Here is a 27,220-nt window from a genome sequence, read left to right on the forward strand (position 1 = left end):
GGCAGAGGCAAATCCTACAGGTCCCAGAGGTCCAGGTCAAAGAGCAGGACCAGGAGGTAAGAGTGTCCACAGTGGTATTTTACTGGGAAAACGTTCCTGGAAAATCCTGCTGGAGTTACTGGGCTTGGGATAAATGGGAATAATGGCTGCAGGGGATGGCTCACACCACAGATCCCTGGAGTTCCTCATTTGAGGTCTCTGCAGTGCTTGCCATGCACTAAATTTCTCAGTGAAACAGTTTTGGGGATAAGATATTTATGCTGAATTTGATTCAAACAAAAAACCCCCATAAATAGGGTCTTTTGGTGGGATACAATTATTTGGAAATGTCTCATGGTCTTTTTCTCCTTGGTTCCTGCTTTCCATAATTCCCACACATAACACTGGCTCCCTGAAGTTCAGAATAAACTGATTTTCTCACCTGTGTTCCTCTTGGAAAAGGATGAGTCTTTAGTTATGCAATCTTTTATTAATACTGAAGGATGTCTGCAGTGAGAGTTTGCATGCCTTGGTTTGTGACAAACAAATAGTTTGCAATTTAAATATTTAAATCTTAACCAGAAGTTGCAAAAGGTATTATAAAATCTGCTTTCCTTCTTTAATTAAAAGATGCTCAGGTTGTGTTTGTGTGTATTTTTCAATTAAGAGGTTTAGCTGAGGTTTATCCTGGCTACCAGCTTTCCCATTAGCATTTTCTATTGATTATAAGTTAATTATTGAGTGGATCAGGCAGCTCAATATGTTTGGGTCCATATTTAAAATCTCCAGCCAGGTGATTTTGTGTGCCTGCAATAAGAATTTGCTAAACCTTTGGTTTCCATGTCCAAACCAGGAGAGCTGTTGCCTCTAAATGTTGAAAAATTGCTGGTGAAAGATGTGAATATTCCCCTTTCTCTCCTCTGTGCTGTGCCATGACTTATTCCCAGCTGTTCACTGGAAGAGTCCCTGGGACCCTTTATTGCTGCAGTGCCTTTGTAGTAGAAATTTGATTATTTAGAGTTAGAAATAAATTTAGAAATTAAACTGCCTGACCTCTCCTGGAGTATCCTCCCCATCAGAGCTGTGCAGGTATTCCTGTGAACATCCACTTTTTTTTCTTGGCTAAAAAAATCAGTTTGAACCCACAGAAATGTGAGAGGAATGAGGTGAAAGGGAAGGCTTTTCACATGCTCTGTGTTAAAGTGTGATAAACTGATTTTAAATGGTTTTTATTATAATAAAACAACAACTAATACATTACAGACCTCATTAGCTGTGGTTTAATGGTCATACAATAATATATAAGAAATATAAATTGCAGCTCTCAGTAGCTGTGGTTTAGTGGTCATCTTTTCCAAGGGATTTGATTTTAATCATGGTGTCAATATATGGAAATTTGGCACCTAAAAACTTGTAAAACCTGGCTACTGCTGGGAAACACTGAGTTAAATTGCTGATGTATCAGATACTTTAGGTATCAGGTATTTTCTGTATTAAATATTTGGAGTATCAAACATTTCATGTGTGGGATGTGCAGCCCTAGAGGGGTAGGGCTGCACATCCCTTCAAATGCTGGTTCTGTTCACACCCACAGAGGGAAAATATTGATCAGTGACATCCAAATGATCCCTCAGGAGTCCAAAAGTTAAAGTTAAACCCAGCAGGACCCATTCCATCCTTCATTGTAATTTTCTGAGTCTGCTGTAGCTGCACTGAGCAGCTCTGCACTGATCTGGTTTTGGAGAGTTAAATCTTGGTTTAGCACAAAGCTGCTTCTCCAGGCCTGTGCTTGCCCTGCTTGTCAGTGCTGAGCTCTTTCAGTGGTGCCAAATAATCCCTTTTCTGCCTCAAATCACCCAGCCCAGGGGCTCACCAGCTTTCCAAGGAGTTTAGGATTCCTCGGGCTGGAAAAGAGACTGTGGGGGAGAGAGGGAATGTGATGGAGGTGTAGAAAAAATAAACCTAAAAATAAAATGATGGGAAAAGGTGGTTCAGGATTGAGGGTTCCCCATCTCTGCCCCACCTGGGGCAGGTGTGACAGTGTTTATCCTGGAAAATGTGTGTGTTTACAGTCCTGGCATGGAATTCTCATGAATTCCAGCTATGATTCCGAATTTTTATTTGTTCAGGGTGGCACAGCTTATTTTCCTGTGGCTTTTCAAGGGTGATCCTGAAGAAACCACTCATAAATAATTAATAAAAGGCTCCAGAGGAGCTCAGGCAGCCCCTGTGTTCCTGTGGGGAGGAATGGGTTATCCAGGGGAATATTCCTGGGGATCTCCAGCTTCTGCATTGCCAGGGAGGGAGGGAAAGCTGCTCTCCACCTGGGGAGGGGAGATCAGCCTGGCTTTGTGCCTTCCTGCTGCACCCTCAGAGCTTTGTCCCCCTTAGGAGCCCAGAAATGCCTTTTGTAAGTTTTATTTTATTTATTAGGAGTCTGCCTCTAGAAAGTGACCTTCCTGTTGGAAGTTGAGGGCTGGCACATGGTCTCTTTAAATGCCTGGGATTGTTTTTGGTATAAATCATGCAGGTGGTACAGGTTCTGTATCCTGTGACATCTTTGCTCCCCACAATCCTCTTTTAATTTGTTTTTCAAGGTAGTGAAGGTGGTGTTAAAAGTAATGCATTTTTCAATAACTTCTCTAACACAGGTGTTTTATTTGAGCAGGTGATTTACAGATCTCCAGCAGTGCAAAACACTGAGAGAGATCCAGTTCTACTTTGAAAAGTTGGATTTTTGTAATGTGTGTAAGGTATTTTAAATAGGTGTTGTTTGCAACCTAAACTGATTTCTTGTACTTTATTGGAGAAGAAGACTTGTGCATATTGTGGTTATTTTATTTTAGATGCATTTTTAGGGTGAAAAAAGTGGGACTTCCCTGTATTGCTTGGACTTTTTTTGAGAAGACAAGGAAACTTGTGCACATTATAATTATCCTATTTTAGAAACATTGTTAGAGTTTTAAAAGTAGGGCTTCCTAATAGTTGTGTTTTATTTGAGAAGATAAGAAAACTTGTGTGTGTGCTGGCTGTTTTATTTTAGATGCAGTTTTTAGGGTGGAAAAAGTGGAGCTTCCCAGTAATGGTTGTGTTTGATTTGAGAAGATAGGATAATTATAATATGAACAAGTTTTCTTGTTTTAGATGCATTTTTAAAGTCAAGAAAGTGGAGCTTCCCAGTAGTGGTTGTGTTTGGTTTGAGAAGATAAGAAAACTTGTGCATATTATAATTATCCTGTTTTAGATGCATTTTTAAAGTCAAGCAAGTGGAGCTTCCCAGTAATGCTATAAATTCCAAGCTGTCCTACAGTGAGGGAGTACAATGCAAATACGACTTAATAAGATCACAAACTGAATTTCAGCAGAAACAACCAAGATTTACATTAAATTAGGAATTTTAAAACCGATTTAGTTTGTTTTACTGAGCATTTGCTTAATAACATTTCGCCTCCTCACAATCTTTTTAAAGGCAATAATTCGTCTGCGAGGCGCAGGCACATCCTCCCGTGGAAAAATTGGAAGCAACAGCTCCCTCTCTGCAGCCAGGCATCCAGAGCTGGGAAGGAATATTTCAGCTCCACAGAATTTAATAAATCATCCCATTTCCTAATTTGATCATATTAGATGCTGATGTGGAAGGAGCATTTCAAATAGCAGCTCCTCATTAATATACATCAGGCTGGGGAATAGCAGGGAATACTTATGGAGGGATGTCACAGTTCCTGTTCCTTAGTTTACTAAGTGGAACAGGTTGATGTGATCCTGGGTGTTATTTGTCACTGTCTTGCTAAAATGGTTTGGGTCGAGTTATGGAGTCCAGGAAGACGGGGCTGATAAATCAAAAGTGGATTGAGTGGACAGCAGGCAGTGATTGATACTGTGACAGGATATGAGGAAAGGAATCTTGATAGGAGCATGCCCGATATTGAATATGAGAAGGAAAATGGCCCTGGAGTATGGATATTATTCAAGGAAATGAGAATAATAATATCATCTTGAAATTATTGCTGGGTGAAGATTAGGGGAGTTCTTATTAGAATATTCTGCTGCTGTGGCTGCTGCAGGATGCTGGGCTGGATGGAGCCCTGGGAATACTGGGAGAGTTTCCACTGAGATTGTGCTGCCAGTTCATCACACAGGAAATACTCTGCAGCAGAGCTCGCTGCACAAATCTGCTAATTCACAGAGCTTTGAGCAGAATTAACCAGAAATGGTGACCTTTCTTCCCTGATTTCAGCCAGTCCTGGAGCTGCCTGGGAATATGCAAGTTTGCTCTATTGTCTGCCAAATGGCTTTGGCTTTTCCCATTCTGTTCAACTGCAAACTGCTGCCCTAAAATACCTTTAATGCACTTCAGCTTAAAAATGGACACAAAACCAGGAAGGGCATCTGGACGTGTGGAAGAAGAAAAAAAGATTATATGGGAAGTAATCCTGCCTGGAGAGCTGATCCTTGGCAGTGTGGCTGAAGGAGGTGTTGGATCAGGTTTTACACCTTATTTCCTTACCATTCCTCCAGTCTAATTATTTTGTGTTGCAGAGTGTGCAGGTTGTTGCATCCAGGGCAGGGGAGATGATGCTTAGGGCTGGCTTTGGTGTGGGTTTGGGTTTGGGGATGCAAAAGCAGCTCCATTATCCCAGCAGTGTGAGCTGGAATTAACCTGGGCTCAGCCTGGCAGAGTTCTCTGTGTTTAGCAGTTAATTTGTGCTCTCTAAGACCAGAGTCCTCAGGTGCAGGGTGAAAAGAGTCATTAAATAACTCACAGTAAACCCCCACTGATCAGGCTTTTTTGGGGTCTTTGAGAGTTTCCCTTTTTAATCCCTTTTAATCCCAAAAAAATTGCTGTTACATATTTTATTGAAGGGTTGTCACTGCACAGTTTGTGAGAGTTTGTGAAGATGGTATCACTGAATGTTTTGTATTTGTGTTACTGGTACCTGTCTTCAGTTAATCTCCTTTTTTCCATGCATTTATTTTAGTGGGATTGAAGTGCTGGAGTCTTTCCACACTAAAACCTGGCTTATCAGACCTCAGAGCTGAGAAGAACTAGTGGATCAAGACATAATTTGTAGTAATTTTGTGTCTGTCTGTCCTGCTCAGCACATGCTGGTGGAGAGCTTTTCATGGATTACAGAGCAGGGGCTTCATTATGAAATCTTCAGATGGGATTTCTTCAAACAGCATTGGCCTAAAAGGAAAATAGAGCTTTTAGGAGGGAGGAAGTTAAAAGGGATGGATGTTTTGAGTGGACAGCAGATAAATAAAGAGTAAAATTGTGATGGAAAGTTTATGGAGGAACAGGAGATTTAGAGGAGAGATTTGGTTAAAAAAAAGGAAATAAAAAAGAATGGAATGTCTGCAGTGGTGGGTGAAGATCCACTGGAGTGGTGTGGAGTTAGAAGACTCATTTTTAGGGTGTTGAGGTGAGAGTTTCAGGGTGGTGCAGCTGGGGGATTAAAGCTGGTGATGTTGCAGCTGAGAGCAGAGGTCTGGCCGTGGGACTGAGCGCTGGCCCAGCTGCTGGTGGCTGTTCAGGGAAGGGTTCTGGGCTGGCCATGCAGCAGCTGTGTCTGCTGGGAGGGGGACACTGGCACTGGCAGCAGCAGGAGTGGCTCAGAGTGATGGGACAGGGACAGCCAGGGCCCTTCTGCTGCTGCAGGACACCAGGAGGAGCAGGGCTGGGCACACAGGGCCAGAGCTGTGCCCTCTGCAGCTGGGAAAACCCTTTGGAAATGCCACAGGAGGAGTTTTCCAAGGAGAAGCAGACAGGAGTCCTGGCAGAAATCAAGCAGTGCTGTTTAATTAGAACATTGCTTTTGAAATCCCAAGCCATTCCATGCTTCTGTAATTTCATTCTTGTGATTAATTCTTAGGATTGCTGATTTTTTTTTCTGGTTGTAGCCACTGGAGTTCCTATTCCTTTCAAGGATTGATCTGCATCTTAGGACATTTTTTCCCCGTCCTTGCTCCTCAAGTTAACCGACTCAGGTGCAATTATGTGAGGAGTCTGTGTAAATATTACATGTTCCTTTCTCTTTCTACTGGGAAAGTTTTAAACCTTTGGTCCATTAGCAAATAGATTTAATTAAGATATTGCAGCATTTCTTTCATGAAGCTTCAAATAAAAGCTTGGGGCAGGAGGGTGGAATTGACATTACTGAGTGTGATCCTGCTGATGGTAATGTCAGCTCATGTTTATTTTTCCCCCAATAAATCCAACCCTGCAGTTTTCATTGAGGATCTTGGTGCATCCCAGGTTGTATCAGCACCAGGCTCTAAATATCTTTTCTTTTGTTGCAAGAAGTGACTTTTTCAGGAGCAATGATCAGTTTGTGTCCGTGGCTGTCCAGGAAAGGCCCAGAGGTGGAGCAGGAGCAGTGAGGATATCCTGGAGCAGCAGGCACTGCTGAGCTCACTGCCCACCCTTAATTGACCACTTTGGGAAATTAAACTTCACAAGGCAACGCCAAGGGCCCTCCAGTTATCAATGGAGGCACAGAGCTGCAGTGACAGCTGCTTTGATGCTTTTCATTGGTATAAAACCAAAAAAAGGACCTTAAAGAAGCTCTGAATGCACAAGTGCAGTTCATTTGGAGCTCAGGCTGGAGTCTGATTGCAGGGAGAGTTGGGTTTGTGCAGCCCAGGTGTTGGGTGCACAGAGTGTGTTCAGAGCAGAGCTCATCCTTGCTCCAGAGCCTCTCACTCCTCCCTTTGGGAAAAGGTGTCTTTGCAGGCTGGTGAGGGGTTTTAGTGCTTCAGTTTTCTGTTTGGAAAAGGAGCTCCCCTTAGTGAGGAATTGCCTTTTTGATTTCAGTGTGTCTGCATTCTAAACCACTATATATTCTAACTTTTTAAAAAAAATTCTCTTTTTTCTCTCTACCAAGGCTCTGGCCATGAAATAGAATCTGTTTTTCTTTGCTGCAGAGCTCGTGTTTGTCCAGACAGCCCTGCAAAAGCAGATGTCTTGAGGATGCCCTGGTAATCCAAGACCCTCTTGGCTCTGTAAATTGTTGCTCTTTCCAGGGTTCATTTCTAGGAGTGATTTTCCTACTGTGAAACACAAAATAGTAGAATTTAGTAGTAAAAATTTACTCTTCATTCCCTTCTTTCACTCTTTGTAATTCTGATAATGTATGGCAGGAACAGAATCTGGTTAAAATGATGAAGACAAAAAATGTGGATTTCTGCCAAAGAAGGGCCATGGAGAGGTTGTGTTGGGTGTGGAGTGACAGAGCAAGGGGGAATCAATTTCCACTGCCAGAGGCAGGGCTGGATGGGATTTTGGGAAGGAATTGTTCCCCGGGGGGGTGGGAAGGGCTGGGATGGAATTCCCAGAGCAGCTGGGGCTGCCCCTGGATCCCTGGCAGTGCCCAAGGCAGGGCTGGAGCAGCCTGGGCCAGTGGGAGGTGTCCCTGCCATGGATGTGGATGAGCTTTAGGGTCCCTCCCAGCCCAAAGCATCCCATGGTTTCCATTAACCAGCCCCCCTGCCTTGGAATCCTTTGCTGTCGGTTTTGTCTGGGATTCCAGGCACTGCTCCTTGGCAGGACGTGGCTGTGTGTGGGCAGGGCAGTCCCTGCTGCAGGCAGGGTTTGGGGCCTGGGATCAAACCCTATCCCATAAAAATCCATTTTCCTGTGGGGTCCAGGCTGTGCCATTCCCAAAGTGTGCTCTGGGATGAGACCATGATTAACCTGATCCAGGCTCTGCTCTCCTGCCCCTCCCTGGCTGTCCTTCCATCCTTGGTGCTGCTGCTCCTCCCACATCTGAGCTCCCCACTTTACATTTGCCCAGTTTCCCACACTGGGGCTCCCCAAAATTCCAGAGCAAGCTGAGAGCTGCTAATTCCTCTGCTCCTAGTGCAGCTTTAATGGCATCAAACCCCAGCCTGGCAGAGGCATGGCAAAGCTGCACCTGGCTCCAGTGATTGCAGATGATCCCGAGCTGGGGTGTTCAGGAAGAAAAAGTTCCCAAAAGAAATGGGATCATTGCAGGCACGTGCAGAGCTTTTGTCCTTTTGCTGTTCAACCAGAGTATGATAATTCTCTGAACAAAATATTCAGTGTTAAATATGTGGTGAGGGGAATAAAAAGATGGGAAAAGTTGGATTTGTTTGTGCATAGTGGAACTGAAGACAGGTGCATTAGATATATAATGGGTATTTAAAATCTGGGATGTAGAAAGATATGGGAATTTCGTATCTATACCAGAACTGTAACTATAACTCAAATATTTTGATTGTGCTCTTGTAGAATTTTATTTTGAGTCAAAATTTTCTGCAAAATTCTTCCATGCAAAGCCCCAAAATCCTGGGAATTGTGTTTCAGTGGGGAATTTCCTTATCCATGGGTGTTACTGTAAGGTGCTCTCCAGTTGTGTCTTTTATTGGATCATCTCCATGTCTCTTAGGAAGGCAACCTCTCAATGAATTTAAAGGGTCAGGTCATGCTCAGCTCAAAAAACTGATATAAATTCTGGTTGGAATTCTGTGCCATGGGTTTATATCCTAGAAATGAAGGCAAGGCCAGCAGGGTGGGTTTATTATTTGTATTTCTGTGTAAGCTCTTAGGTATCTGTTTTTCTTCCATGGTTTTTGGTTCTCCCCTATGGAAACATGCAGGGATAAACTGAATTTTGATAGAATTTAAATTAATCTGTGGCACAGCACTGAAAATCTGTTCCCAGTCTATATCAAAAAGAGATGCTAAAAGTTTTCCTGTTAAAGCTCTGAGCTTCTTGATTGGAGAATGGGTGAAAAAAAAAGCAAAGCCTTTTCCTATTTTTCTCCTATATAGTCTTCTTGAAGTTCTTCCAAATTAGATTTTAAATGCCAATTAGGAGGTTGAATATACTAAAATAAAAGCAAATACAACCAAAATGGCCTCACCTTATGGCTAGTTAGGCTTTTTCTCTCAAAAGCAGAACCTTTGCTCTGAGCATGGCTTTGAGAAAGATATTCAGCTTAATGAACACATTAATTAGAACCATAACTATTTATAAGATAATTAGAAACGAAGCACGGTAAACTGGGCTTTTCCTGCAATTAATGGAGGATTAATTACTGGAGGTAATGAAGTGGATTTTTAAATGCATTAAGGTGAAGTACAGAGATGTGCAAGGCTTTGTGATAGTTGCATAATTATTCCAGGCTGTTTGAGCAGAGCTCCTATGAGCTCGCTAATAAGCATCATTGCATCATTATGTATGCACTTAAAAAGACTTACCACCAAAATGACTGCCTAATTATTTCTAATTGGCAGGACTCTGTGTAGTCATTGAGCTGTTTGTAGCCATTTTAAGGTTCATTTAACTATCCTTGGGGCCATGTGATAGATGGAAAAAAGCTCCTGCTCGGGCTGGCCTTGGCTGGCGCCGTTAATCAGTTTTGGTGGGCTCCGGTTTGAAATGCATTTGCTCCTGCAGAGGTCAAAACCTGAAGCAGTCCAAGCAAAGTTTGGCTTTTTGAAGGCACTTGACTGTATTCATTAGCAATTAGTAAAATAATTGTGTCTGTGGCTGTGTTTGGATTTCTGTCGGGCCGGGCGCGCTTTCATCGCCCGCCCTTCTCGCGGCACATCGGCTTCCCAGGAATCCAGACCTCCTTCCCAGAGCCCCTTTCAGCAGCTCCAGGGCTCTGCCATGTGTTCAGCTGCAGCACCTTTCTTTGGTCTTTGGTTCCCTGACCCAGCTCCCAGCATTTCACCACCAGCAGCTCCTGGTTCCCAATTTGTACCTTGGACAAGGCCGGGAATCTCCGAGGAGCTGGGACTGAGCGCTGGGAGAGGGAGCCAGGAGCAGGCAAACCCTGCTGTTCCCCCGGGTTTGGCAGTCTGGGCATCCCTTCCCAGGCTGCTGACAGCTCTGATATCCAAGGGCATCTCCCAGCAGCAGGAGTAATCCCAGATCTGCGTTGGGTCAGTGCAGCCAGCAGCCATTCTATTGGAAATGTCGTGACTGGAAACCTTCTCCTGTTTGGAGAGGGTGGGATCAGGCTGGAGGGGTTTTATCTGCCCAGCTCTGTGGGGCTGGAGGTGAGATCCTGTTAGGAGAGAGCCTGGGAAGGTCCTGGGTGTAACCACAACCACCTGCAGGGCACTGTGAGCTCCAGGAGCCCCTGGTGCAGCTCAGGGGAGCGCTGGCAGCACAAACTGCAGCCCCAGGAAAGCAAGGTCAGCAGGGGCCATTTGGGCACAAAAAATGGACTTTGGGAATGTCATGTTAATGCAGAACTCAAACAATTGTTAGGGTTCAAGTGTGAGGTTGATTAAAAAGAGTTATGAATTGGAAAACAACCAAAATGTCATTTATTCATGAGATATTGGTCCAAATAACAGATATTGGTTCAAATAACAGATAAAGGATTAAAGCAAGTGAATTGTGGCAGTGTGAACAGAAATAAAACCAAATCCTTAAGGAAAACTGCAGAATTGTTTCAATTTTTTAATAACTGGTTTAATGGTGAGATTTCTCTAAGGGTAATATTTTGATTACTCTGTAAGCAAATATTCAAGACAGAAAAATGATGTAAAATAGAAACAGCCTTTCTTATTCATTAGGAATTTTATTTTATGGAGTCCCATCAAATTTGTGGTGGTGGAAATTGCTCAGTAGATTATCAGAACTAGGAAAAGCATTTTAGAGTGAAACTACAGCTTTAATTACGTCTGTATAATATGGAAAATAGGAAATGAAAATAATTAGGCTTTCAGTGAGAATGGTACCCCCTTCCTCAGAGGGTGATGGTGGGAGGATGGGGTGGCTGAAAGGAGATGTGGATGTTGGGGGCCAGGGAGCAGGACAGAGCCAGAGCTGGAGCATTCTGGTGGCTCTAAATGACCTGAATTCTGGGGTGTTCCCTCACTTCAGCCACAGGGAAGGATGGAATTCTCTCAGTAATCCCCTGAGCTCTTGGCTTTGCTCAGAGCATCCTCCTGGGTGGAGCTGAGGTGGGGGAAGAAAGCCTTGGGGTTTGTGCTGTCCCAGCTGTGGGTTGAAGGGTTGTTGGGATGGTTTCACTCCCCCAGGGAAGGGTGGCACCCCCATGGCCTGTGGTCACTCAGTGACCCTCGGGGGATGGGGACAGGGAAGGGCTGGCTGGGATGGAGCTCTGTGCCCTCTGCAGCATCCAGGAGGGTCCAGAACAGAAGTGCCAGAGACTTGGAGCTTGGTCAGCAGCAGGAACCAGGGAGGGAGAAGAAGCTGCAGAAACATGAAAAATGTGTCAGCAAAAACCCCAAAATACGCAGCAGTAACAGCTGGGGATACCAGTGACTCCCAGAGGGGTGTCAGACACTTTTCCCTTGGTTTTTACGTTGGTAACTCAATAAAAGTTACACATTTCAGTTCTAAAATCCCATGGTGTTCCCAGTCCCTGCCCTCCAGCATCCCCAGGATGGTGTGAGTGGTGTGTTAATGGTTACCTTGGTGCTGTGAACCTTCCCAGAGCTGTGGGGGCAGAATTGTGGAAGGTTTTGAGTGCCACAACAGGTACTGGTTTGTTTCTGGAATTTATTTTTGGAATTCCTCAGCTGCCTGGTTTGGGTAATATTCTCAGTGATGGAAATATTTCATTTTTCATTTTAATTCTTGCCTTGAGGTCTGGAAATGCAGGTGGTGAGTGTGGTCCATGAGAGCTGCAGAGTCAGGAGCCTGTCTCTCTTTCCTGGGTTTGCTGAGGCTTTGTGAGCTTCTTGTGTGTTTTAAACAAAAAGCAGAGCTTGGAAGGAAGTTCCATGAGACCCTTTTTTTAACAAAACCTTGCTATGTAGAAATCACATCATAATTCACCTTTATTCCCCATTTAAATTAGCACTGACACCAACCAGTTTGTGCTCAGCATCATCAGCTGACCAGAGCAGTCAGAACACATTCTGAAATGTAATAATTAAGTACTTCTGCTGCTTTATGTATTTTTTAAAGTTTAAATTTTTTAATTTTTAATTTTTTTATCCAGATTTTATTGTTTCTCTCTTTCTGATGTGATTTATTTGACAATATTTTATGTAACTATTCCACGAGGAAAACACCAATTTTTAGAAGAGTAAATGAAATATTGAGAGTTTCTTCCCTGGAGTGTTTCATGAGCCTTGAGAATTGGGCTTTGGGAGGGACAGGACAGGTTAGAGGGGATAACTCAGCAAGGGAGATGTTGGGGCTGAGGAAGGTGGCAGCTCCTGCTCCTCAGCAGTCTGCAGGAATGGAGCTGTGCAGTTTTCATCCAGGAATAGTGAAAACAGCCCCTGCCTTCCTCTGTCTGCTGTGTTTGCCACATGCAAAATATTTAAAGGGAGATGCATCCAACTTGCATGAAAAAGAGGAAAATATCCCTGTGGTTTTAGAGTGTGCCCTGGAAAATGGACACTAAATACCCAAACTATTTGTGTTATGTTGTCCCTCCACAAGGCTTTGAGTGGATTGTGTGAAATATTTTTGTTCCTCTTGTGTGTTTCTAAAGCCTTTTCATGGCTTAATTTTTGGAGTTCAGTTGTAGCAATTTTCATTTAAAATGTTAAGTTTATTTTGTTTTTATTTTGGGAAAATGAGGAATTCTAAAAATGTTTCTGTATTCTTCATAAACATGTGGTGGTGAAAAGTACAGGTGGAATACCTTAATTTTTTTACATCTCATAAAATTTAAGCCTCAACCTGTCTGGTTATCACTGAATTAAAGAAAAAAAATTGCCTTTTCTAAAAGCTGTGAGCACAGAGAATGGGTTCATTTGTTTTACTCAGGAAAAGGCAGAGACACAGCTTTTCATCCAGCTGTGATTATTTGTGTTGCTTGTGGTCTTTATGAATCAGTCAGTCTCAATATTCCCAGTCTTCGAAATCAGGTATTTATTTCTAGGAAATGCTTTAATCCCGTCTTTAAGCAGATTTTTTCTTTGCCTTTTAAACAGAGTTGCAGTGTTGAAGAATGAGGAATATTCAGATTTTTTTTTCCCCTGTTGTTTCAGTTTTGGCTCCGTGCTGGTGGCACTTTGAGATCTCAGTTGCCAGTGCTGGTGCTGCATCACCTAAATTGGGATTTTTTGGGGTTTTTCTGTAGTTTCTGAGAGCAGGTGGTGTCCTGGTGTGACAGCTGATTTCCAATATCTGTTCAGGTAATTCCCTTCAGCTGTCTGATGTCGCTTTGGGGATGTAAGGACACACAGATATCACAGAGCCTTTAAGCTCAGCCCATCACTGGGGCCTCAGTCTTGGAGTTTATGATCCCAAACCCTGAACTTGGGTTTGTCCCAGCCAGCCAGGGGAGCAGTGTTTACCTGTAATGAATCTGAGCTGAGGCACGGGGGAAGTGGGAAATCTCAACCTGAAACTCTCTCCTGTCTGTCCCTTAGCATTTTACCATAATATCAGAGGTGTTGTCAAATTTACAACAAATAATTGCCTGGCTGGTGATTCCATCTGGAGAATGGATTGGAGCCTGTTCCATGCTCTGGGATCCATCCAGGGCAGATGCAGAGGGATCATCTGGGCTGTGTGTCCAGGGCCCTGCAGAAAGCTGCACCTTTGTGTTCTCAAATGGATTCCAGCTGCTTGGAGAAGGGAACAGCTCCACGTGCTTGTAGGAGTTAATTACAGGGGCTGATGGATCTGCTTGCTAATAGAACATGGGGCTTGTTTGTTCTGTGGAATTCAAGTTTTCCCATATTTTTGGAGGAAATAAAAAATGTCTTTCCTCCAGGATTGCAACATTTTTTTCCTGGTTGCTTTTGCTCAGCCTAAGCAGGGGCAGCTCTGGGGTTTGCTTGGGAGAGGAAGGAATTTCCTTGCTGGTGTCTTTGTGTGGCAATTAGCAACTGTTGTGTTTTTCCTCACCTGTGCTTTAAACTTTCTGTACTTTGTATTTTTTTGTATTAAAAACAAGTTGGGTATTCCCAACTCTATTGAGCATTTTTTGGTTTTGTTTTCAGATTATTGGAATGATATTTACTTCCCTTATCAACATCAACTCTGGTTTTATATGGAAGCTTTTATCTAATGCAGCTGGGTATTGCACCCTTCTTTTTTTTTAGGTGCTTGTGAGGGTTTTGCCATTGAATTCCAAGATTGCTTTGGATGAGAGAGGACAGGGAATGTGAGGGACTTCTGGCTGTTTGTTTATAGGACAGTGTACCAGTTTCTGGATTAACTTTGGTTTCCTTATTATTTTATTCCCTAAAGATTATTAGAATTCTATTCCAGATTTTTCTGCTCAGTCATGGCATGGCTGCAGGAATACAGGGTTAGAAAAAGTCCTGCTTTGGGACACACTCTGAGAAGAGGTGAGGGAAGTTCATGCCAGGTAAAACCAGATGGGTTCTTGTCTGATGATCTTAATTTGAGGGTGAATTTTAGGAAGGAGTCTTTAAGCAGACTGACAAGGGAAATAAATGGTTTGTCTCCCTGCTTGGGTAGCAGCAGTTCAATCCATGATCTGTCTCTCAGATGGCACCCAGTAAAGTCCATTTTTGGTTTTAGTTTGGCATTGAAGGGTTCATTGAGGTGCTCCTGCAGCTGCCAGGGCCTGGTGGGCTTTTCTCCATGGCCCATTGCTCAGGGAGGGAGCTGTGCCTGGATCCCAGGGGATGGAGGGAGCTGTGTCTGGATGCCAGGGATGGAGGGAGCTGTGCCTGGATCCCAGGGGATGCTCAGGGAGCTGTGCCTGGATCCCAGGGATGCTCAGGGAGCTGTGCCTGGATCCCAGGGATGCCCAGGGAGCTGTGCCTGGATGCCAGGGGCTGTGCAGGTTCTGGGCACAGCCCTGTGGCCCCAAGGCTCGTTGAGGGAGCTCGATGTGTTTGGGTTGTTCTCCTCCTCCCAGCTGATCTCCCGTGGGTTTTCCAGCGCCTCACTGGTGTCCAGGCCATGCTGGATGTCCTTCCCAAGGACTCCTTAGGATAAGCAAGGCTTTGTGGCAGAGAAGGCACCTTCATCCCCCTGGAATCCAGAGCAGGAGGTTCTCCAGGAGTCTGGAGAACTCAACTTGTGTCAAACCAGCTGCTTGAGAATTCCAGCAGTTCCCATCCCTGGGTTCTTCTCTCCAGCTGCATCCTTGTCCTCTCCCTGCTGCCTTTCCAGTAACTCCATCTTTTCACAATTACAGTTGTGGGAATTTCACCTCCTCAAGTGTTTGATCATGTGGTTACCATGATTTAAAAGTGCAGAGCTGCTGGGCTGAGAGGTGCTGCTGTTTGGTGAGAGCATTTCCTCAGCTCTGCCTTTGGCATAATTTGCCACACAAAGGCACTAGCAAGGGAATTCTTCCTTTCCCAGCCAAATCCCAGAGCTGTCACTGCACAGGCTGAGGAAGAAGGAACCAGGAGGAAATGGGCTCAATGAAAGTTCAGTGTTGCAGTCCTGGAGGAAAGACTTTTTACATCATTTCCAAAAAAGCTCATGGCTCTCCCAGTTCTTGTTTTTATTTCATCCTGCTTTTCTCTGGCACTGTGGATGATACTTTTTAAAATCTTAAATATTCCCTTATTCTGAAATATGTTTTGTCATTTTCTAACTGTCCAAACTGCTGGTTTGGAACAACTTTTCCCTTTTTGCATCAGTCTCATTTCAGGTTGAAACTCTGACTCTGCTCTGCCTACTTTTGTTACACTTGCCTTACATTGAACAGGAAATTGTTAAAAATTACTCTTATCATACATATTGGCTGTATTTAACTTCCTCAAAGACATGCATTTTAAAATTGCAAACTAACAACCTGCAATGTTTTTAGAGGCAGCTACATTTGGATTAAATACATCTTTAATAATTTCTGCATCTGAATGGCTGCAGTTGATACCTGAAATTATTTTACCTTTCCAACAACTCGTACCGTGATTTCTTTTTTTTCCTGGTGGTGAAGTTGAGTTAAACAAGGACCTTTCTCTTAATATGCTTTGAAAGAGAACATGGCATTTTGCTGCAATTACCTGTGTGTTTGCACTCTGGCTTTATTAGCAGTCTGAGCAGCCAGGCTGGATGCAGTGCAGTTGTTCCATTGTTCTGGCCCAGCCCTTGGATTTATGGCTGGAGTATTAAAGAGCCCTGGATTTGTTGGCTTTTGTTTGTGGCCATTGAGCTAAACATAATCTAATAAGGCTTGTGTCAGGTGAGAGATGCTGAGAAGAATTCCAGGGGAGAAGTTGACATCTCAGCACCCTTCTGTGGAGTGGGGGGTGCTCTCTGCCAAGATTATTTGTGCAAAAATTGATCTTTCCTGGAAGAGTGAAAGAGAAGAAAACAAACCCTGTCTTGGTTTTGGGCTCCAGTTCCTCTTTCCATTTAAAAAGGTCTCTCTTTTGCAGTTGTAACCTTTTGAAGAGATTAGATTGGACCTCTAAGATAGAGTTCAGTGCTTTAGTGCAATATAATTGGGGAAATACTAAACGCCACTGACCTCATTTCCTTTAGAACAATGAGAATTAATAGTTGCACGTTTTATTAGGCTGATATTCCAGATGTAGTGTACATTTAATTAAGTGTAGTTTCCTTTTGGTTATGGTATGTGGCTCTGCTTTTTGTCGCAAATTCTTTCTAGTTTTACAGTTTTCCACATGTTTTCTTTCACCATTTATGATTTTTTCAAAGCAGGGCTATAAGGATTTAAATCACTTTAGCATGCAGCAAAACAGTTCCCATTCAAACAATAAACGCCATTTTAAAAAGCCTTTAGATCTTCTGTCACTTCATAAATATAAATGTATAAAAACATTATGCAGTTGTAGTGCCCACCTGCTAATTAAATGCAGATTTCCTCAAACTTGTTTTAAAATCCGCTTATTTGTTTCAACTGGGTCTCTGCTCAGAATGCATATGGCCCTTGTGAAACTAATTATGCTTATGGAGCAGCTGTTAAATTTAGTGCAACTAATTTTATCCAATATTTTACATTTTAATTGATTACCTGTGAAGAAATTAGCAAATTAACACTTATTGTGCAGTAACTGAATGGGCTTTTATGGAGCCTGTGAGTTTTTACAAGCAGCCCGAGTGCTGATGGAATAAAGCCATTTCTTAGGGCTGGAGATGGGGAACTTATTGGTGAGCCTTGATTGTCTGGGGTGAGAATTTAGGGATCCCGAGTGATGCCAAGCATCTGTGTGTTCTGCAAGGAAGACATGAAAAGCAGATTGGAAAGTAATGGCTTTTCACAGAATTTTGGGAACATATGGGCTTATCTGGATCTAAGAACCCTTTGAAGATCTTTGAACTTGACTAAATGACTTAACCTTTGGCATGGTGGGTGGGTGTTTTGGGTGGTGGTGGGGGGGAAGGGGATCCATGCTGGAAATCTCCTCTACAGCTTCGTTTTTTGGTTGGTTTTTCTTTTTTCCCTCTGGTAGTTCCATAATTTGAACATTTGGGGTCTTGCTTTAATGGGACTAATTGTGATTCTTGTTGTTTTTCAGCAGCAGATAAAACAGAAAATCTGACTGCTCTGCCAGATCTGTGGCCTTTTGTTGTGGTTTGGTGCTGAGCTGGGGACACAGATGACTTTTGGGAGCTCCATTTCAGGAGGTTTTATTTTGATTTCCTGTCCTGTAGATCTTGCAAGATACTTTACTAGGAATTAAGGAACAGTAGGGAGAGACTCTCCCCATGGCCATGGAGTGATGGGCCAGGTGGGAATGGCCTGGAGCTGATGGAGGGGAGGTTTGGGTGGGATACTGGGGAGGAATCCATCCCTGTGAGGGTGGTGGGACACTGGGGGACAGGGACACCCTGCACTGCCCCAGGGAGCTCCAGTCCTGGCCTTGGACACCGCCAGGGAAGGGGAAATTGGAGGCAATAACTCTTGGAAGTTTTAAAAGCTGCTTCCTGTGGGTAAATGTCACCTGCCACCAGTTCTGCACAGAGCTGGCAATGAGCAGAAATGCAGGAACTGAGCACCCAGCCTGCCTGGGCTGAATTTGGTGTTTGCACCTGCAAAAGGTAGAGCTGAAGTCCAGATCTGAGCTGAGAAATTGGAGATCTTGAGCAGTAAATAGTGTAGAGTCCTGTTGTTCCTGGTGGAGGACTGTGCCATGAAGTGAGGAGAGGCCCTGCATCCATTAAAGGTGGTTTGTGTTGCTGCAGGGCTTTGTTTGTTTTGTTGTTTGGGATTTGTTTTCTGTTTTGAACCTACCTGCAGAGCTCTGAGAAGCCAGGGGTACCTGGGAGCAGTGGATTTAGGGCAGTGCTCTCTAAGTCTGTGCTGCCTCATCGTGATGTTTGTAAAAACAGTGTCTCTGTGCCAAACAAAAATTAGATTTATTATCCAGAATTCTCCCTCAAGTCAAAATTTCCTCTGCCTGAGGAGTGAGGATGGATGGATGGACACTTTGACATTTGTGATGACACACTAAAAATCCACTTTGAGCCAGCAAATGCTCTCCAGTTAAGCATCCAGCACTGCAGTGGTAATTTGATCTATTTATTAGTGTTAATAGAGTGACCAGGATGGGAGAGCTGCTGTTGGAAGGTACCAGCTGCTGAAACAGGAACCCAGCCCTGACCTCTGGAGCTGCTCCTGGCAGCAGTAGGGACCTGAACTCCCCTGTGCTGGACAAACTCCAGAAATGTGATTTATGGCCTCATCTGGATGCAGGATTTTCTTTTGCTTAGTCTATTGTTGAGTTTTATTAAGCAGTTGTTGTTTCATAAAAGGAGGGATTTTGTCTGTGTGATTTGGCTTTTAAAGGCCTTTTAAAGAGAGTTTTGCACTCCAAGAGGTGCTAAAGAAACTTTTAATGCTGTTTTTAAAATTTCCCCATTTCCCTCAGTACTTTGTGGAGGTTTTCCATGAGGTGCCATCAGAACTTTGATGGGAATCATGGAATTGTGGAGTCATGGGGTGGTTTGGGTTGGGAAGGACCTTGAGGCCCATCTCACTCCATCCCCTGCCCTGGAGGGACACATTCCAAAGGTCAGGGAGGAGGAACCAAGGAACACTTGAACTGATTTTTCCCAAATATCTCTTGTCCACTCAGGTAGTGTTTATCTGTGACAAATTATTAAATAAGACTTAGAAAATCTTCTACAAGAAATGCAGGAATAATGAAATAATTTGGGACACACAAAAAACCAGCCCTGATACTTCTGGATCTTTTTTCCATTTTGTTACTGGATGAATCCTGCTTTATGTGCTTTAAGTTATTTTGCATTTCTTTGCAGAGCAGGAGCCAAGTTTTCTTTTTCACTTCTTTTGCTAAATTGTCAGTTTGAAGGTATTAAATTGTGACATGTGCTACATTATCAGATGTATTTATTAAATGTATTGAAATGAAATAATATAACTATGACAAGGCTGAGGTGCAGTGCTGGTGAGAAATGGCTGATGGGTTGTTCTGAGGATGAAATTTGTGAAGTAGGGCAGTAAGATCTCTGAGCTTTTCACTCTAGACCTTTAAGGCATTTGTGAGTGTTTGTATTCAGGGCTGAGTAGCCAAAAGCTTCTGAAATCTGGAACTGAAACCCTTGGTAGCAAACTAGGCCTGCTGATGTCTGACTTCACTCACTGTGGGTTTTGGAGAAAAAATTATCTGGATGTCTCTGTGGAGGAAGGCAGAGGAGTTGGTGGTATTTTGTTAGACTAATTTGGTATTTTACACTTTGGGGATCCTTTCTGTCTGCCTAGAAGCAGCCTCTCCTTTCTCTGGTGAAGGAGAACCTTCCTTTCCTAGCTGGGTGCTTCCCACAAGAGTTTTGGTGCCTCCTCTTCTGCTGGTTTAGATAATCCAATAGATGCTGTAAAAGATTTAACCTGTTTTAATCAGAATCTCTTCCCCACTTGCTTTGGGGTCATTTTTTCCTGTCAGTCTACCTGATGCCTTCAGTTTAGTGTTTATATTTCCCAGATTCTGCACTGCACTCCAGCAGTGTGTGACCCTGCACCCCTCAGCAGGGCCAGCAGCTCTGCTCCCAGCCCAGCACCCAGAACAATCCCTGCCCAGCCCCAGAGCCAAGGACAGCGCTGCAGCTCCAGCCCCAAGGGTGCAAACAGCAGGGATGGAGGAGAGCAGCTGGGAGGGTGGGACTGCAGAGCCTGGGGCTGCAACTGGACAGTGAACCCAGCCTGGAAAGGGACCAAAACTTCTAAAAGGGTGAGAACTCCTGACCTGGGGTCTGTTTTGGGTGTATCCCTACCCAGGCTCTTGCACTGCCCAAGGTGTGTCCTTTGAAGTATTTCAATAAATCCCTGCTTGATTCCTTTAGCTCTGCCCAGCCTCTGTTCCAGGTGCCCTCTCTGGGCATCAGAGTCACCATCTGCAGGCCAGGGCTGTGCAGCTCTCGTAGGAGCAGGGCTGGCCCCTGCTGTGCCCCGAGTCCCTCACCCGGTGTCCGTCTGTCTGTCTGTCTGTGTGCAGGTCGCGGCAGCGCTCCTACAGCCGCAGCAGCGAGAGGTCCGGGCACAGGAGAACCCCCAGCGGGTCCCGGGAGCGCCGCAAGGCCAGGGACAAGGACAAGGACAAAGCCAAGGACAAGGGCAAAGGGAAGGAGAAGGAGCTGCATGGCACCAAGGCTGGGTGAGTGAAGTGGCTGATGATGGAGCTGGAGCCAGGCTGGGCAGTGACACCCTGTCCTTTGACTCTTGTGATAATTGTCCTTTACTTTAAATTGTGTTTGATAGAAACTGAGTTAATGTAAGTTCAGCATATTTGAAAGGTGGGGATTTATTCAGATTATTTGGAGGGGGGTTGGTAGGGTTTTACAGTTCTGCAATGTTTCACACTAAGGCATGGTTTAATTTTCCACCCTTTCCCTCAGGTGGGTTAAAGAGCTTTCTGCACTTTGTTAATATAAACATCCTTCCCATCTGTAATAGCCATGATTTAGGGGAAAAATGGGGAATATTGGAAAGCATGAGGGCTCCTTCCTAGGAGAGGATGGGTTTCACTGTTCACACACACCTACACCTCCTCCCAGTGGCAGAAGCTCCTGCTGGGCTTTGGTTGGGGCTCAGAAATGCAGTTCCAGCACAAGCCTTGCTCTGGGTGAACAATGGCAGGCTCCTCTGAGAGCCTGCTGTCAGTCCAGTTTCTGCTTGGAATATCTTGGGTTGTTGATGACAGATTGTAGGAAAGGCAATGTGATTTTTTGCATTTTATGTAATTTATGTAATTCCCTCTGCTTTAAACATCAGGCTCCTGTGCAGCCTTTCCTGGGCTGTTGGTCTTTTCCCTCTTTGTCTGATCCCTTCCAAAAAAAACCTGCAGAGTTGTCACTTCATGTCCTTCCCTTGGGTGGGTTCCCACTGAAAAGTGCTCCTGGGGAATTTCTAGGGCAGCATCTTCCACCCACATGTGGGCTTCTGTTGGCTTCTGGAATTCTCCCTTTGTTCCCTGCAGCAGCAGGAAAATTCCTGGTTAAGTTGGATCCGGTTTGGACTCTCCAAGCAGATTTAATTTCTAGACCCAGAGTCTGGAAAGTCTCATTGTTCTGCAGAGCCCTTCCAGAACCTCCAGCATCAGGGGATCTGTAGTGGAAACAATCCTGTGGCCTCAGCATTTGAGCAGATCCTTCCTCAAAGGCACCTCAAGGAGCAGCTCTGGTTCCCAGTTTAAATTCATGGCTGTTTGCAATGTATTTATTCAAAATAGCTGCTTTGGAGCTGTAATGAAGATCAGCCTGAAGCCAGATTGTGGGAAGAGGGGACATAAATTCTCAGGTGCTGCTTGACTTTATAGTTTAACTTTGCATAAAAGGAGGTATTTCAGCTTGGCAGCACTGCAGCTTCTCTGAGAGATGCTGTATTTTTGGGGCTTTACTGCTCCTCTAAAGCACAGAAACAAAATGCTTTTTTTTTCCCCACTAATTAAGCAGCAAATTTGTTTGTGGCTCCTGTGAACCCTAATGATGATTTTCTGTCCTTGGCTTGGCTGTGTTTGCAGATGTGAGGGGGAAAGGTCTGTGCTTGGGTTTTTTTTGGGGCAGCTTTAGATCCTTTCAAGGGAGATCTTGTCTCAGTAAACGTCTCAAAAGAAATGTCAAAAGTAAAAAACGAAAATTATTTTTAAAAAGAGTGTTCTGGGCATTGTCCTTTGGCATTCCCCATTTCAGTGATGATTCCCTAACGCTGAGCACTGAATTTCTGGAGTGCTGGAGAAGTGCCAGCTGCTCATGAGCTGGGCTGTGAAACAGCTCAGCTCTTCTCCTCTTACAGCCTGCAGTGTTTTCAGGGGTGTTCCCCTTGTCCAGCCATTGTGGAGGGAAATCCTGCAGCAGCTGCTGGGAGTGTGGGCTGGGAGCTCCAGGGAGTTCCCTCCAGCCCCAAATCCCACGTTTAGACCAGCAACATCTACATGCAGGAAGCCTTCAGCTGCCCAAGTCTGCAGAAGTGAGGGCTTTTACAGCCCTACAGTGTTTTCCCACTATTTTTTGTACTAATCAAAGCATCACATTCATCTTTTATTTATGCTTTTTGAAATTCACTTGTTTTAAAACAACCTGCGTGCATGTCTTCATTGACCTGCTTGGGTGTGCTGTTGAATTTTGATGTTTCAAGTCTTGATCAGCTTCAGAACATGCAAATTCTGTTGTTCTGAGATGTGTTTTTCATAAGGCTCCTTGCTCCTTGTTCAACTGGGGGGAGAAGCTACTAAAAGCTTATTAGTTTTAAATAACTTTTCCTGGATTTATGGGTCTCGTCGTTGCTTGCGTACCAATGGAATTTGGGATTACTTCTCCAAGGGATTTTGACATTTTTAATGGAATAAATGAAGAGCGCTGTTAAGAGAAAAGAAGTGGTGAACCCTTATCAAACCTGAGCGCTGCTTTAATTGCTGATCCTTAATAAGGTTATTGGTACATTTGGGCATTCATGGTTTCACAGCTTCCTAAATAGCTGGACAGATCCCAGAATCCTGGAATGGTCTGGGCTGGACAGACCTTAAATCCATCTCATTCCAGCTCCTGCCATGGGCAGGGACACCTTCCATGGAGCAGATTGCTCCAGGTGGCCTTGGGCCCTGCCAGGGATCCAGGGGCAGCCCCAGCTGCTCTGGGCACCTGTGCCAGCCCCTCCCCACTCTCCCAGGGAACAATTCCTTGCCAAGCTCCCATCCAGCCCTTCCCTGTGTGCTGGCAGTATTACAGAGCTGAGGAGCTCCTTGTTCCAACCCAGGCTCCATTTTTCCTTTCAGTTGCCCACTCCAGGGCTCTGAGGTTTCCCTGAGGTCCCCCTGTGCAGGTGCCATTTTCCAGTGGCATTTCCCCAAATCCCTTGGAGTGGATCCATGCCCTGTGCCCCACGGATGGCACGTGGGTCACTGATGGCTCTTGGGGAGATTTGTGCTCTTTGGAGGAAGCCTCAGGAGTGAAGTGCCAGCACTGGACTTTCCTGAGTCAGACTCTCCTGGAACTTGGCACACAGTTATTTTTCCCTTCCTTCTTCCCAGCCAGTGCAGTAGGAAATCATTTATGGTAATTGGCCCTGATTTGCATATAGGTGATGGAGCTGTGTGGGGCAGAGCCCCCCAGAACTGCTGGGAAGCTGGGCTGGGATCAAAGGGGCCGTGCAGGAGCTGTGGTCTGACACAGGCTGGGGGTGTTGTTTGCATTAAACATTCATCACCCTCCCAGCCTGCCAGCAGGAATTCTGGGCTGGGCTGACATGTTTTCATGCAAAATTTATTGGGCAAGACGAGGGCTGTAAAGAGAGATCTCAGTGCCTTTCACCAGCAGCAGAGGGGGAATGTTTGATTGGGAGGGAGGATTCCTCTGGCACCTTTGGAGCCTGTGTTGCACCAGGAGCTGAAGGGTTGGGAAGGCTGATTCTGTCTCTCCAGGACCTTTTCCTCAAAATCTGACCTGCCCAAATCCATTTCTCACGGAGCAGAAAGGTGCAAACACCAACTGATGCTCAGGGTGCCCCAACGCTCGTTTAGTTTGCACGGCTCTGGTCTCACATTCAGGAGTTCTTGTTGGTTGTTTCAATTCTCTTTGGAGTTTATTTCCAAGAGCCTTATCAGGAAAATATAAAGTTCATTGTGTTTAGTTTGTAGCTCAGGAGTTCAGAAGGAAAATGCATTCGTTTTGGAAGTTTTGATCCCAAATAGAATAAGTTAGGATTGCTGCTGGGCTGGAACCTTGCAGGCCACGATCCAACCTTGACCAAATTCTTCTTATTGAGTTATAAACATCCTAGAGGAGGTGCTTCCAGGAAAATGGAAATGGGCAGCAGAAATGGGCTGGTGGGAATTGTAGAATGTGGCCAAAAATCCATCTTAAACACGTGCATTCCTAGAAAACTGGAGAACTTCTTTAAAATCTGTTTAAAATTAGCAACTGCATTTTGAATACTGAAACCAAACTACTCCATCCTGTGGTGGAAAGGAGTTTGAATGTTTATAGGAGAAATATCTTTTGGCAGAGGGGAAAAAACTTTCTTGAATCCAAGCAGGTTTATTTTCAGTGTCAGCTAAATTACAAGGACTTAGAGGAGTGCTTGCAGTAAAGCTTTAAGGTGCTTGGTAGGACTCCTTGGTTCCAGTGATTTCTTTTGTAGCTTCTTGAAGAGCAGCTTCTAAAACTGAATGACAACTGCAGCTCCTTTGTCCAGCCTGGGATACTCCAGTGACTGCCAGGCACTTGCTCCGACTCAAAGTGGATTTTTCAGGATCTTTAGGATGTGCTGCCATGGCAAGGGAGTCACTTATCCACAGTAAAACCAAAATGCCTCTTCTATTGATTAATGAATTAATTTATTCTTACTCCTTTTGCCTTCCTCTCTACCTCCAGCCTGCAGGCAGATCCCAAGCATGAGGGGACTGGAGCAGGTAATGAAGAAGTTCCTAGAAGTGGGTCTCTGGGTGACCTCAGTGCAGAGAGATTGAATCCCTGCCCTGTCAGGATCTGTGTTTGCTGCTGGAGAAGGAGCTTGGAGTTCCTGCAGTGCTCAGGGGATGGATCCTGGGAGCACCCAGGGAGTGCCCAGGGAGCACCTGGGTGTGTTTGGGGATGGCTGAGGAGTCTGAGCTCTGCTGGCAGAGCTGCTGCTGCTGCTGCTGGGAGGCAGGAGGAAGCAGCTGAGGGGCCAAACCAGGACAGTTTCCTCCCAGTAACTCAGCCAAAGGCTAATGGGAGGCAGAGGAAGGTTTTTTCTGAAAAGGACTGAGACCTCCATATGCCCAGAGCAGCTCGAGGGTCACTTGCCTTTGACCGAGATTTGTTGCTATTGTTGTCTAAGCTGTGTTGGCCTTGTTTTTCTTTTTGTTTGCTAAAAATCCCCTTTTAGGACTGAAAAGACTGGCCACTTATTTAATGGGCAGCAGCATATGGGGTGATTTCTTTTCCTTTCACTCCCAGACAGCTGGAAAAGCCAGCGTGGATGGGACACGTGTGTGAGCTGTGGAGCAAAACTGGGCAGGAGGAGCTGGGGAGCCACTGGCTCTGGAAAATAAATAGATTCTAGTTCAGAGAAACCATTTCATTTTCATTAAGTAATTTTTGTGCTTAGTACAAAAAAAATCCAAGTTTTGTGTTCAAATTCTGCAGTTCAGACTGTCAGTTAGTGATGGCTGTCAAATGAGCTTCCCTGCTAAATTCATGGACTATGCTGAGGGAATTATATTTCTCCCTATTTCCAGAAATAGGTTTTGGAATGCATTTGAAGGCAGTATCTTCAAAGACACACATTCTTTTAAGCTGTTTAAAATTTTCCAAACTATCTGCTCCTTAGAACTGCCAGCCACCCTGATTGTCCTTTTAGAACTATATCATTGGCATTATCCTGGGCTGGGCTGGCATCAGCCCTTCAGCGTGGGGTGTTCCTGCTGCAGGAGGGTTTTGTTTGCCCACATGTCCAAACACACACATGTTCTGAATGTAAACATGGAGTTTTGGGGTTTTTTTTTTCCCTGGGACACCTTGTGCTGGGAGAGCAGCTGACTATTGTTTTAATGGCCTCCCTTAATCTGGGCAGGAGGAATCCAAACTGAATGATGCAGAGCTGTGCAAATCCAGTTAGTGTGAGCTGTAATCTCTTTACTGGGTTTAAGGAGTTGGAGTGGCACTGAGACACCCTGCAGATACTGAACAGCAGAGATACAGTAATCACCTCACCCTCACCCTGCTCCTGCATCCTGCCACTAAAGCCACCAGTCCCCAGCAAGGATTTAGGGAAAAGCCAGCCCCAAACCAGCAAACTGCTCCTCAGAGCAGGCAGAGGAGGGGCAGGTCACACACAGCCCATCTGAAAGATAATGCTGTGGGAAAGGGAAATTGAAATTCACATTGAAATATTTAACTTGCTGTTGTACCTTGTATTTTGGATTGGGAATGCTTTTTCTGGAAGGAGCTTACCTGCTGTGGAGATTATAAACCCTCTGTGGCTTTGATTAGGAAGGGAAGGAGAATCTTTGTTTGGAGGAAGCATTTCTAATCCTGGTCTGATTCTGGACCTTTCTGTTGTTTGGAATTATAAAATAATGTGACAGACTTAAATGACATTATTTCAATTGTTGATCAGTGACAGGACACAAGGGAATAGTTTTAAATTAAGAGGGATGTGGATTGGATGTTGGGAAGGAATTCCTGGCTGGGAGGGTGGGCAGGCCCTGGCACAGGTGCCCAGAGCAGCTGGGGCTGCCCCTGGATCCCTGGCAGTGCCCAAGGCCAGGCTGGACACTGGGGCTGGCGCACCTGGGACAGTGGGAGGTGTCCCTGCCATGGCTGGGGTGGCACTGGGTGGGATTTCAGGTCCCTTCCAGCCCAAATCTCTGTGATTCCATGAATTACTTCCCCACTCAGGTTTCATCCTTGGCACCTCCTGGTTCTGTGCAGGGCAGGTTGTTCCTTCTCAGTAGGAGTGAGGCCCTGCAGAACCTGTGCTTCCATTTTCCTGCTTCCACACCCTTTCACTGGAGTGATTTCCCATTGAAGAGGGAAAGCTCCTGGATCTTCCCATGGAGAAGACACTGCCCAACCCAGATTTTCCATTCTGGGAACTTCTGGTTCCCATAGGAGATTTGCAGAGGCTGCTCTTGACCTCCATGTCCTTCTCTGTTCCTTGAGAATCCCCTGATCCCTTTTTGGGATGAAGCTCAGCAGGATGGGATGATGCTCCCCAGCAGCCCCTGGAGCAGAGTGCTCCCTGTGACAATAACTCAGCATTGTGTTGGGTTTGTTCCCTTTTTTAGGTTTATTTTTAGGTTATGGCAGCCTGATGCATTGCACTTTTTCTGGGGGAAGACTTTGGGAATGGCTTCCACTCCAGCCATCAATTTTTACCTTATTTGCAGTGTAAAAAGCAAAACCTTCAAAAATCCATGCAAACAGGGCTGGGA

General features: G+C 44.8%; 1 protein-coding gene across 1 annotated transcript in view; it reads left to right on the plus strand.

Moving 5' to 3' along the window:
* Window positions 1-27,220, plus strand: part of RSRC1 (arginine and serine rich coiled-coil 1) — a 100,550-nt gene that overhangs the window by 2,109 nt on the left and 71,221 nt on the right. Inside the window, exons 3-4 of the mRNA XM_050978119.1 lie at window positions 6-56; window positions 20,303-20,461. Of these exons, the coding sequence (XP_050834076.1) occupies window positions 6-56; window positions 20,303-20,461 (210 nt within the window). The remainder of the gene's footprint in view (window positions 1-5; window positions 57-20,302; window positions 20,462-27,220) is intronic.

Source organism: Serinus canaria, chromosome 9, assembly GCF_022539315.1.
Source record: "Serinus canaria isolate serCan28SL12 chromosome 9, serCan2020, whole genome shotgun sequence".
NCBI lineage: Eukaryota > Metazoa > Chordata > Aves > Passeriformes > Fringillidae > Serinus > Serinus canaria.